The sequence below is a fragment of the Schistocerca gregaria genome, chromosome 3, assembly GCF_023897955.1.
Source record: "Schistocerca gregaria isolate iqSchGreg1 chromosome 3, iqSchGreg1.2, whole genome shotgun sequence".
In the NCBI taxonomy this organism is placed as follows: Eukaryota; Metazoa; Arthropoda; class Insecta; order Orthoptera; family Acrididae; genus Schistocerca; species Schistocerca gregaria.
The window spans coordinates 754,020,244-754,033,625 of NC_064922.1; the positions used below are offsets into that span (position 1 = coordinate 754,020,244).

The window sequence follows — 13,382 nt, forward strand, 5'->3', positions numbered from 1 at the left end:
ATAAATTTTGTCTTCTGAGCATGAAGAACTATTTACACTAATAACATCTACAATGCATACAGGATCTGCCTTTGCAGCACAACTGGTTACAACAACATCATCATCTGAGGCATTGCTCCCAGTGCTGGCTTCACAAAGATCTCCAGTAATACCACTTACACCATTAATATTAGATGGATCTGCTTCCACTAACCCATTTACTGCACCCTCTATCTAGCATCAACATTAGCAACAGCACATGCAATGTCAGCAACTTCTTGACACAAGATTCAAAATTCATATCAGCATCAACAACATTTGAAATATCACATATAGAACCAGCACAAAAAATATTAGCACATAAAGGATCCACCCTTCCAACATTTGCATGCATAGAAATACAACTGCCAGTTACTTCATTTACAATTTTCTCATGCTGCTTGGTAGTATTAATACACACACTCTCAACTTTTCTATTGCCACTACAGCATCAGAACAAACAGCACTATGATACCTCAAAATTGCTGGACTAGCATTTCCAGTGTCATAAGTATTTGAATCTTCACTGTTCATTTCCTCTCTTGATTCCTCCCATTGAAACACATTTGTTATGTTTTCAATTATGCTCTTTTCTTTGAATTTTCTCTCCCCCTTCCTTTTCTTCCCAGCACTTTCAAAAAATTCTCCCCAAATTTCACCTTCAACCAATATCCTCTCCATATGGAATGAATTAAACTGCCTACACATAGGTTCCTTAATCAGCCTTTCTTGCTTGGTCCTTTTCCAAGCATTGTCAGTCTTTATCCCAGCTTGGACCTCAGGTGGGATACCTACTCATTTCCCCCTGGTTGTGAGATATGTCTGGCCTCCTAGCTATCCCTTCAACATGATCGTTTTGTGGCCTATTGTAATTTCTTCTATCATTTGAAGCTGAATTTCTCCTACTGTCATTTCTGGAATCTATGTGAGAGTTTCTGTTGTAATCCCTGTAATTCCTCTTGTCCCTTCCATTGTGATTTCTGTCATTTTGCAAATATTTTCAGTTTCTGAATGGTAAAGCAGGATCCATATTCCCCATATGATCAAGGAATAAGTCTACATCACCTCCTGGAGCATTTATGAGATCCCATTGTACATTTTCAGGCAGCCTCCTCTTTAAAGTGGAAATGATCATTAATGGCCCCATTGGTTTGCCCATAGGTGTTAATTTTTTTATTTCCTTCATACAAAAAGACCCATGTTCATTATAAATTTTTATTTTATGGCAAGAAATCATTTAACTAACAAGAGACTTGAATTACTCTTGAATGAAGACACAGATTTTACAAAATATGTAGACACTTTATCGGACAATGATACTGTTCAGGAAGTGGAGGTAATTACTTGTAGTGACTATGACACTGAAAATGAACAAGAATATGAGTCAGACAAGAATGAAGACAATAATTGTTAACCAGGTTCTGTAGGTGATTTGGTTTCTGGGAAGAGACAAAACTCCTAAATGGAAGAAAAGTATTAGCTCTGCCACAAGCAAAGCAAGAAGGAAAAATATTGTAAACATTTTTATTCTGGACCCATGGCTATTGCCAAGGATGTAACAACTGAGATTTCTGGATTCCTTGAGTTAATTGACATGAAAATGATCAATACTATTGTGAAATATACAAATAAACATATTCAGCTCAAACCCAAATTTTCTGATTATCAGAGAGAAAGAGACAAAAAAGAAATGACAAGAAATGAAATACTGGCACTCCTTGGGTTACTTTATCTCTTCAGAATGAAGGAAGCTAACCACATGAATGCAATGGAACTGGGGAATATTGATGGTTTAGGAATCGAAATTGGAAGAACTGTGATGAGCTACAAGCAGTTTCTATTCTTGTGCATTGTATTTGTTTTGACAATAAAACCACAAGGCAAGAGAAGAGAGGAGAAAGTCTGACAAGTTGGCCACAGTACATTTCATTCTGGATGAGTTTGATACCAACTGCAAAAATACGTACAGCATTGATGAGTTTGTAACCATTGATGAGAAACTTCAAGTTTCCCTTGGTCATTGTGGATTTGTGCAATATATCCCCACCAAACCTGCCAAATACGGCATTGAGATACTTGCACTTTGTGATGGGAAAATATTTTTTATGAGCATCCTTGAGGCATACTGTGGAAAGCAGCCCGAAGGACCTCATGCAGCCTCAAATTCAGTACCAGAAGTAGTTCACAGACCTGTGAGTCATACAGAGGAAACCAACAGGAATATAACTATGGACAATTGGTGTACATGTTGCCCCTTGGCTGTGTTGCTGTTAGGTAAAAGGCTTATGTGTATTGGGACAGTCAGAAAGAATGAACAAGAAATTCCCTTGGAATTCCTGAATAAGAAAAATTGAGTACCTGGTTCATCACTCTTCAGATATAAAAACCATAAGATATTGGTTTCTTTCATACCAAAGAAGAACAAGGTGGTTTGTTGTTGTCAACTATGCACAATTCAAGTACTATCCATGAAGATTCTCGAAAGCCAGATATTCTGTTAGATTACAATGCCAGTAACAGTGGCATTGATACAGTAAACCAGATGTGTGGCACATACACTGTGACTTGTATAATTAGAAGGTGGCTTTTGGTAATCTTTTTTGCCCTAATGGACATTGCTGGTATCAATGACCAGATCCTTTTTTACTTAAATGGACAAAATCAAAAGGTTGCAACAATAGTATTTCTGAAGAACCTGGCTTTTGACCTCATGAAACCACATCCAATAGAAAGAGCCAAATTCAGAACCTTCCCAAGGGCATATCGTTGCTCCTTCAAAGGTACCAGACAACATCTGAGCAAGTTGAGGTGCATTCAGCTAAGAAACAGCATACTGTTGCTCCTTCAAAGGTACCAGACAACATCTGAGCAAGTTGAGGTGCATTCAGCTAAGAAACAGGGCTGCTGTGTTATTTGTGGAAGGAACAAGAATATTAACACAACGATAAAGTGTGATTCCTGTAATAGTTTTGTTTGCATGAAGCATACGAGTGTTAGTAACACCTGTGAGAAGTGTCAAGTTACACCTGTAGAGCCAGCAGGCGTGGCTGAGCCGTTCTAGGCACTACAGTCTGGAACCGTGTGACCGCTATGGTCGCAGGTTTGAATCCTGCCTCAGGCATGGATGTGTGTGATGTCCTTAGGTTAGTTAGGTTTAAGTAGTTCTAAGTTTGAGGGGACTGATGACCTCAGAAGTCAAGTCACATAGTGCTCAGAGCCATACAACTGTAGACAGTCGATTACTGATTTGTATTGTGACATCTCTTAAATTGCTAAGTGGTGAACAAGGCCTGTCTGTAAGCTGTTATAATATGGTTTCTGTAGTATGTCGATGAAAATTTGCGGTGGACATACCACATTAATTTTGTATGCGGAAAAGTCAGTAGTGCCATATATCTCCTCGGCCAGTTCGCAAAGATAGTTCCTAGCCTAGCTGAAATTAGTATATTATGGAACACATTACCCCTTTCTCAATTACGGAATTGAACTGTGGGGCTGTGCATCTGATGTACATTTAAAAAGAATACTACTACTACAGAAAAGAGCAATAAGACATATACATGGGATGGGATGTAGAGATTCATGTTGTGAAGTGTTTGTGCAACACAAATATCTGACAATATATTCTCTGTACATCTTCAAAATAGTTGTATTTTTTATAAGTCAACCAACAGAAGGTATCAAGGGCAGTGATGTACACGATCACAACACTAGAACAAAGTGTAATTATTTCTGTAACAGAACAACATTAAAAATGACTGATAGAAGTCCATATATCAGTGGTTTGATTTGGTATAACAAGCTACCAAGCTCTCTAAGACCATGCACGGGAAATGTTTTTAAAACAAAATTAAAATCTTTTCTAATAGAAAAATGTTTATATTCTTTCAACGAATTTTAAGATAGTGATTGTAACATGAGGCATTAGCATATCAGTTGTAATGTGATAAATGTAAAAAATAGACATAAGAAGCAACAGCTACATAATAGTGTATTTTATAAGTGTAAATATAACCATAGTATTAAGTCTGACATTTGCAAAAGCCACCATCATTACGATGGCTCCACACAAAGAAAATGTTAATAAATAAATAGACTGCAGTCATCACAAGGTAGTATGAATTGTTTCTGTTAATCCAGGAAAGCAAGGACATGACTAGAGTTAAAAAGGTCTCTTAATTGCACACAGGCCTCTTCACCATCTGAAGACAACTAAACTTTTCCCCCTTCTGTGATAGATGTGTAAGGAGTCTTGCTACTTACACACACCTCCTGTAATATTTGTCAAAATCTAGTAAGACTAGGAAAGCTCCAATGGCAGGTACAATCTGGTATCTGTTCGCACACCATTCCACCTGATAATGTGGCACAAATTGTGAACGTTGTTCAGTATGAAATGACACTTTCCCAAAATGTCAGTTGTGCTGCTAACAGTCAGCTACAAATGTACTGCAAATGTACCATGTGGTCTTGGATGACCTTAAAAATTACTATGTCATGTGAGTACACCTTACACTGTTTCTGTATCAGACCTCATAATATTCCATCTTATAGGTGTTAAAATGTCACCAGTACATGCTTCAACCTGAGTGGGCTCCAGAAGTACTGGTAATGATGATGGAACCACAAGAGCAGCCTCATATCTCCTCTATTAGTATCTCCAAATGATGGTACACACTTTGCAAATTCACATAAAATAATGGCATGCTCCAGGCTACTCAGAGTTCCTGTGGTGTTTGGCATTAGGACTGCATTCATGACTGTAAAGTTATTTAAATACTAACAGTCATAACAGAATCTACAGGCTTTACTTGCATCTGAGCTATTTTTCAGTACAATTACTACTTGTGCTCCCCCCCCCCCCCCCCCCCCCTGTCAATCCCCTCAGCTGGTACTCTCTTCTGTTATCCCAAACTGTTGATTTATCAGTGGATGGAGGTAATGTGGAACCCATTATGGTTTCCTGTAAAAAGGTGGTTCGTTTACATTGTAACTGGCAATGATCTGGAAAGGTTGAAAAACTCAGCATATTACACTGACAGCTTTTCCTTTTCCCCCTCCTTCCATGAAAATGTGACACTTTGCCCCACAGTGAAGCTAAATTGGTACACTGACCTGACTTAGATTGTGATTTCAATACAAAATGTTCTAACTCTTCTTCCTCCAACACATCCAGACTGGATCTCAGTGGACTCCTTCATAGCTCCACCTTCACTGATTCAAAATTAGCAATGTTGATGGGCACTTCCTGAATTCTGTCAACTTCTGGTACTTACGATAAACTATGACGTACAGAACACAGTGCCCTGTCCAGCTCCTTGTTTTCTGCCAAGGGTCAACCACAGACAATGTATTAACTGGCAAATGTGCTCCTATATCTACCCAGACCAGCCTCCCTATACCTTTTGGTATTTTACCATGCAAGTCAAGTGGCTTCCCTTATTGTAGGCATGTGGCTTGTGGCATTTCAGTTAATACAGCAATAAAACTAAAACAGAAAGATTTCTCATCCAGCTCTGCTATGCACCATTCCAGATCAACTAATGCGAGATGCTTACTTGGGAAATCCAGTCTAAATATGACATTGTAGTTATTGTCCCCGCAACAGAACCCTTCCACACAAGTCTTGGAAGTCTTCCATTCAGTAGTTCGTCCATGGAAAACCAAGTGAAAGAGTACTACATCCACCAATGCTACTTACTAAGTATAGCTCGGTTTGCTATGGATACCTGTGATCCAGTGTCTAGTAAAAATTTACACGCCCTTCCTCCTACATAGCCAGTCAAATGCTAGTCTGCCAATGATTAAGTACATGGGTAATCTGTGATCAAATTTATTGTGAATGCTGCACAGTGGCCACACTGTTTCTTTTCTCCTTTGATGCCAGGGTGGGAGCTCTAACCTATGACCGTCTTCCCTGTGCCTGTGGAAAAATTTGCTGACATACCCATTCTGGGTGTCACTTTCACTTCCCACACTGAGCCTTTCTACAATTTTACTGAATGAGAACAGGCTGATCACATTGATAGCACATGATCTCTACATTAAAGATTACCTACTTTTCCTTAGTTAGAGTCGTGGCATTTATCTCTGCTAAAGAAATCCCAGTCACCATAGCTTCATTTCAGGTCTTTGGAAATTCTACCTTTATGAGAAATTTCGCCTGGCAAACCCCACAAGTATGCATCTAGCGCCCTCTGCTCTGTCTCTTTAAGAATAGCCTTGTTAGTAGTGTTGTCACCTATTAGCTCTTAAGTATTAATATTCAGCTTCATAATCTGGTCATGAAAGCTTTCCACAGATTCCACTTGTCATTGAGGTGTACTATTAAATTTCTCATTATGCAACCCAGAGGTAGTTTTCCTCCTTTACAATTCCAACAGTCCAGGATGGAAATAAATAATCACAGAGGCCCATAAAAAACTTTAAAGTTGGCATTTACCTGTCCTCCTGCAAAAAACCACTGCTGAACTGCTGCTGCCACTGTTGCTCTTTGTTGATATGGACATCATGTCACCATTGCAGTCTTCACCAGTACTTCTGACACCACTAGTTAGAGTGCAGAGGTTCTCTGGTGGCAGTAGGTGGGCAAGACATGCCACAAGCAGCATGTTACAGTGGTGGGTGTCGAGTGACTTTGTAGGCTGGAAGGATTTTAGTTCAACCCTCATTCCATCAATGTTGTGACTGAACCCTGATGCAGGTGGTCTGGTCAGGATGACAGTTGACTGGCAGTGGCCTCAAGACCGAAGCCCACCCTAGTGCAGACAATATCTTGATGACTCACTGATTTGATACCTAACTGATCAGATGGCCAGAATTTATATACACTAGAGTGGGTGTGAGTGACCACCATAGATGTTACGTATGCTATACATCAAACAGCCTTGGTTATAACCTCATTGGTCATCAACTGGGCAGGTGTGCTGTGGCTCCTATGTGGGCAGCATGTTGTAGAAAATGGCATGCTTTCAAAAATGAGTTCCTAATTTTGTTTTGGGCTGTTACATGCCAGAATACTGTTTAAGTGAAGCTTTGATTCCTAGGACAACTCTTACCTTTTTAAAAAATGTGAATTGGTTGTAGCAATAAACCACAGACAAAATAATGACTAGTAACTGATTCTTCACCACTGTAGCTTTATTATCACAAAAGTAATGTTATTCAATACTATCAGTTAAGTGATAATTAGAACTTAAATTTATAAACTAGAACATAAGTTTGTAAAATTGGAATTCTTTGAAGGCCACACAAAAACTTTACAAGACTCCAAATTCAGTAGCCTTCAACAATGAAAAACCCAATAATAGAGAAATTAAGAGTAACTCATGGAAAATGATTCTGTTGCTGCCATTTAAAAGTAGTTCTCTGTGTGTATTTGTTTCACTCTTATTTTAAAAAGACATTTTCATTAATAATGTCACACGGAAATCATCAATTAGGTAGTAACAGGAATATAAATTTGAACAACTGTAATGCTTTGCAGACTTTGGTAAAATATTACATGACTGTAAAATCCAGTGGTAATATGTGTCTAATAATAATAATAGATAAATTATGGAAAACTATTCTATTTATGATAAACAAAACATACTTCTCTATCACATTTATTTCACACTCATTTTAAACAGAAATTTCCATTAAAACTATTCCATGGCAGTCTGTTCCAATAAAATCATGTAATCAAATTTGTGTCACACAAACTATAACAATAGTGTTGGCAGAAGAAAATACATATATAAGTTGAGGAAATGTGCAAGCTTTTGGATCCAGTATCTGCTTCTTCTTACCTGTCTGGTAAGTCTCCCTTGACACAGGGTTCAGACTGGTTTTTCCATAACTCTCCCCATTCCCTAAACCTTGCCAGTCCTTTTCCTTCATTTCTCTTCCTTCCCCTTCAACCCTTCTGCCAGTAGAAGGAGCCATTGGCTCCAAAAGCTTGCATATTCCCTTAACTGTTGTTTTCTTCTGCACCGCTTAGTGAGTAATTTTTTTATCTATCCAATTATATTTTTAAAAAACGATTATTTTTGTTTAAATGTAATAAAATCACAGAACTTAAATAGCAGTCTGTCTTTCATCTGTATTACTTAATACATGTAGCAGGAGTTTCTTGTCAGAACAAATCAATTTTCAGAAATAATTGTAATTCATAATAATATGGCAACAACATTAAGGTATTGTGTAATGACTATGTAGATATAGGACTCATTAAATTCAAGAATTTCTTATTTTTCTGGTTTTTTATGTTCATAGGTATACAGGAGAATCTGGAGAGCATCTACAAATGGAACAGAAAGATGTTGGGAAACAAAACCCTGATTCAAATAAAGAAACCAGAAATAAACAATCGAATGTTGTAGCTACTGGAAAACAAATACTTAACATTGACAGATTGAAAAGACCAACAAAACTATCAACAAAAATTGTTGCATATGAAATTGTGTTATATTGTAAGATACATACTTATTTAATCAAGGTGTTTACTAAGATTACAAAAATGACACATGTGTTAATGAAAATGTTATTGTTTTCTCTGTCTTTCAGTCATCTTATGCATCCTGACTTCACAACTTGTAATACAAGCAGGCTCTTCTATTGAAGCAGCTGACCCATTGGCAATATCAGGTCTTGTTATTGTTTTACTGTGTATATTCTGTATACTGATTTCCATTGGACGACAACCTGTGTCGGAGAAGAAATTAAATTTTAAGGTACATAAAAAAAATTAATGAAATGGTAAACACTGTTAAACAATCTCATTTTTAAAGACTGTGAGAGAAAGTAGTGATTGAGAACTTTAGTTTTGCATGAAAAGATATAATTTTGTATAATAGAAAGCATTTTGGTACCTAATAGATGCATCAGCAACTCAATTCAAATTTGGAATACTAATGGAAAGTAGTGGTATAAAACATACATGAGTACATGCAGTCCTCCACAGCAATACTGCGTAAAATATGAAACTTAGATCTACTAAATCTCATGACATGCAAAGTAAATGTAATGAAAGGCATTTTGTACAGTGCTAATCAAGTAAAAAGATTACACAGCTTCCAGAATGAGATTTTCACTCTGCAGCAGAGTGTGTGCTGATAAGAAACTTCCTGGCAGATTAAAACTGTGTGCTGAACCGAGACTCGAACTCGGGACCTTTGCCTTTCACAGGCAAGTGCTCTACTATCTGAGTTACCCAAGCATGACTCGTGCCCCATCCTCACAGCTCTAGAGCACTTGCCTGCAAAAGGCAAAGGTCCTGAGTTTAAGTCTCAGTCCGGCACACAGTTTTACTCTGCCAGGAAGTTTCATTACACAGCTTTTCTTCACACATGTAATCCACTTCCACACAGACTGTGAACAAAGGACAAATAACAATAAATAAATAAATAAATAAATACATGAATTTCTGAGTGATTCATTGATTTTTTACTGATCCATTAATAAGTAGTAGCAGAAGAACTAAGATATAAAATTCCATTACTTTTACCCTCAAAATGATGCATACTATTAGTGATATAAAATCATGAGTTGCGTGGAGTGACTGACAAAGTTACTGAATTTGTTTGACAATATTGTGAAAGTACATACTCTAATTTACTTTTACATATAGTTTGCAGCCATACTGAGACATATGACATAGGGTTTGATGATCTCTAAAATTCTACAGTCAGACAACTATGCCACCCGTAACTGAAGCCAACCAATGATGCTGACTTTGTACAGAAGGGCCTGTGGCAAAAAACTATAAAGCTCATGAAATCCATCATGAACACTGTGATGTTCATGGCACAGATTAAATGCTGTAAGACAGTGGTGCTTTATGTTAAAAAATGGGTGAACCATTGTCCTTGATGAAGAGAAAACTGGTTGACCAACTATCGTGTCATCAAGATCTGATTCGTTTGGCCAACGAAAGGGTAGAGAGAAATGCAGATTCACCATCTTGGACTTTTGTATTCATTTTCGACAGATTAGTCATAATCTTCTGCACAAAACCTCCTGGTGACAGAATTCAGTGGTTTCTGAATTTTGGAGCTTTTCAAATGCTATGACAGTTGTGTCAGTGTGGCTGGGAACTATGTGGCAAAATAACTTAGTGTGTGCACTTTCACAGTATTGTAAAACAAATTCTGTAATGTCATTTAGATTTTTTTTAAATAAATAAAGGTTACTTTACGAAAAGTCCTCATATGGTACCAACTTACCTGTAACATATCTGAGAGTTAACATATTTACATTCTCATGTGCTTTTGTGGTTGAAATGAATAGCCTCCAGTTTCTGATATCAGTGTTATTTTAACATTTCTTACTTATTTAATTTCTGTTATTGCCTATATATAATTGTTCCATCTGAATTATTAGGTTCTTTTCCCTGTGTGTAGATGTAGTGGGCTATTTTTTGTGTAGTCTGATTTTGAATTAAATCGGAGTGTGGTGACATAAATGATATGGACATATGTTAGAGTTAGCCTCCAGGCATTCCTCTCTGTCAGAAAAAAGTCTGTTCCTGATACTGATCAACAGACTGATTCCTATGGAAAAAATCTGGCCAGGCACACAACACCATGTACACAATTTAGGAGCTGTGCTTCCCACTTCTAATACAATATATAAACACCGTTAAGACTATTAATTTTAGTTAGACCAAATTTTGTGCCCACCAGTAGGAAGCAACAGTGTTCTTTATTGTTAAAGTTCTGTGAGTGAACATTCCTCGAAGAGTCAGCCAGTATATTGGTATCTCATATGTATATCTTGCAGAAAGACCAAAACTGTATTATAAACATTAGAGCTTATGCAGACGCTTATCAACAATTGCTCTTCCCACAAATCATTCATCACTGGAACAGTGAAAGGGGGAGGTGACAGTGGTATTCAAAGTACCCTCCACCATGCACAATAACGTGGCTTGTGAAGTATAGATGTAGACATAATAGATGTAGATAAGGTTGTTCATAAAATGGAGGCTTTCATGACTGGTATTTTTGTGTTTGGTGGATTTTGTTTTTTGGGCATTAGACCTGCTGTGGCTGAAGGCATATATCTGTACCTAACATTTTGTGTGCTAATGCTGGAGACATTATCAGTGACTATATAGTTCAAAATTGCTGTCTGACACTTTAACCACTGAAGGCCCCTAAATTGTGTACATGGTGTTGTATGCCTGGCAGGAATTTTTCCTATGAGAATCAGTCTGTTGATCAGTGTTAGGAACAAACTGGGTTCTGACTGAGAGGAGTGCCTGGAGACCAACTCTGACAGGGGGAAAGATAAATATTAGAGTTATAGACTTTAAAGCCTACACACCACTAAAAGTTTGTACGAAGATAATTAGTCATTCCTATTACGGCAAGTCTGTAAGTAAGGCTCCATACATTCTCAGCACTGACATGCCTTAACCTCACCATTGTTCTTGTAAGTTAGGAGCAAACAGCTCCATTTGAAGTGATTTCAGATCTTGTTATATTAGTGCCCCAGAAAGAAAGGAGGTTGGGGGGGATTCATCTTTTGTACTCTGAGAGGAATAAAGCTATGAAGAATATTTACAGAATGCAGCTGCAGTTTTATGATAGCTAACTTAATGACTGAAAACTTTATGAATGGAACAATGTGTAGGAACAGCATGACACCAGAGAGAATGAGTCTGGATGACTTTCATACCGGAACTGGTGATATTGCACAAGAGTAGAATGTTAGCCATGGCTCAGTATTTGCAGTCATCCATGAATTTATAAACTATTGAAAAGTGTGAGATTCTGTGGTGGTACATGAACTTACGGACTAAAAAAAGTTTGGAAATCTCATAACAACATTTAAGGCAGACTAACAAGGAAGGAAAAGATTTCCTTTGTCACAAAGTGACAGTTGATGATAAGTCAGTCCCCCATTATGAACCACAGAGTAAGCAGTGATTGATAGATAATTCTTTTCTGTGTTATCTTTGTTGTACAGAGAAGATAACATTACAAACAACACAAATTTAACTGCTTAGAAAGTTAGTGCCACATACTACACCACCAATAAAGTTATCATGTAAGTTATTCTGAATCACACTTGGTAATGTAGGACTTAAAGTAACCCCCCCCCCTCTCTCTCTCTCTCTCTCTCTCTCTCTCTCTCTCTCTCTCTCTCTCTCTCTCTCTCTCTCTCTCTCTCTCTCTCTCTCTCTCAACAGGCCTGTGAAGGCTCAAAGTACCGACTGGCTGCCGTTTCATCCTCGGCCGATAGGTGTAATTGGATGAGGATATGGAGGGGCATGTGGTCAGCACATTGCATGTTTTTGTGACTGGAGCCACTGCTCCTCACTTAAGTAGGTCTTCAGTTGGCCTCACTAGGCTGTGTACACCTCTCATTTGCCAAACAGTGATCAACAGACCTGGATGGTGGCCCATCCAAGTGCTAGCCAAACTGTCCAATCAATACATGTCAAAGATACACAATTGTGTGATAAGCAATCCATGATATTGTTGTTGGTCCCAGAGATGTGGTTGACATCAGTAGAGTACTGAGCAATACATTCTGCATAACAGATTTGATGTTGGGACTTCAATTCAGACACCTTCTGAAAAAGTGAAGTTAAGGGTTTGTGGTTTGTGTAAATTTCGAACTCCATACCTCCCTGGTACTGTTGGAAATGTTTGATAGAGAGATACATAGCAAGGAGCTCTCCAATTATTTTGCTGTGTAGACAGTTCTTTTGGAAAGAAAGCCACTGGCTGCCACAATTCTGATACTAATTGCTGGAGTACTGCCCCCATATCCAGCTAGCTGGCATCAACAAAAAGGGCTGTCTGTGCACTGGAAACGGAGTGAACCAATAAGACAGCCTTCACTAAAGTTTCCTGGACTTGAAATCCTCCTTGGCTGAACCCATCCAGGGAACTTTCCTGACACCAGAAATGTGTTTGCCCTTTAGCAGGTAATTGATAGGTTCTATAATTTCTGCTAACTTTAGCATGTGTCAGTGGTGGTAATTGACCATGCCTTCAAACCTGTGTAGCTCTTTGAATGTGATGGTAAGAGGCACCTACAAAATGTTTGAGGCCCTCTGAGGAGTAGGAGAAACATCACCTCTTAATATAAGGTAACCTAAAAGTTGTACTTTGTCCTCTGCAGATACACATTTGTCCTTGTTAATTTTGATGCCATTTGCATCAAGACAAGAGAAAACTACATTTGAATGGGAATTATGGTAACTCATATTATGAGAAAAACTAACATATTATCCACATAGCAACAAATGTGGCTCAAACCACATATAATCTCATCCATACAATGTTGCCACTTCTGAGCAGTGTTACGAAAACGAAAAGGCTTGACATTATGTTGAAATATCCTGGAAGGTGTCATGATGGTGGTTTTGT

At 38.0% G+C, this 13,382-nt stretch overlaps 1 protein-coding gene across 1 annotated transcript in view; it reads left to right on the plus strand.

The window, feature by feature from the left end:
• LOC126353931 (high affinity cationic amino acid transporter 1-like) overlaps positions 1-13,382 on the plus strand; it is a 139,568-nt gene that overhangs the window by 101,531 nt on the left and 24,655 nt on the right. Inside the window, exons 11-12 of the mRNA XM_050003192.1 lie at positions 8,275-8,471; positions 8,566-8,732. Of these exons, the coding sequence (XP_049859149.1) occupies positions 8,275-8,471; positions 8,566-8,732 (364 nt within the window). The remainder of the gene's footprint in view (positions 1-8,274; positions 8,472-8,565; positions 8,733-13,382) is intronic.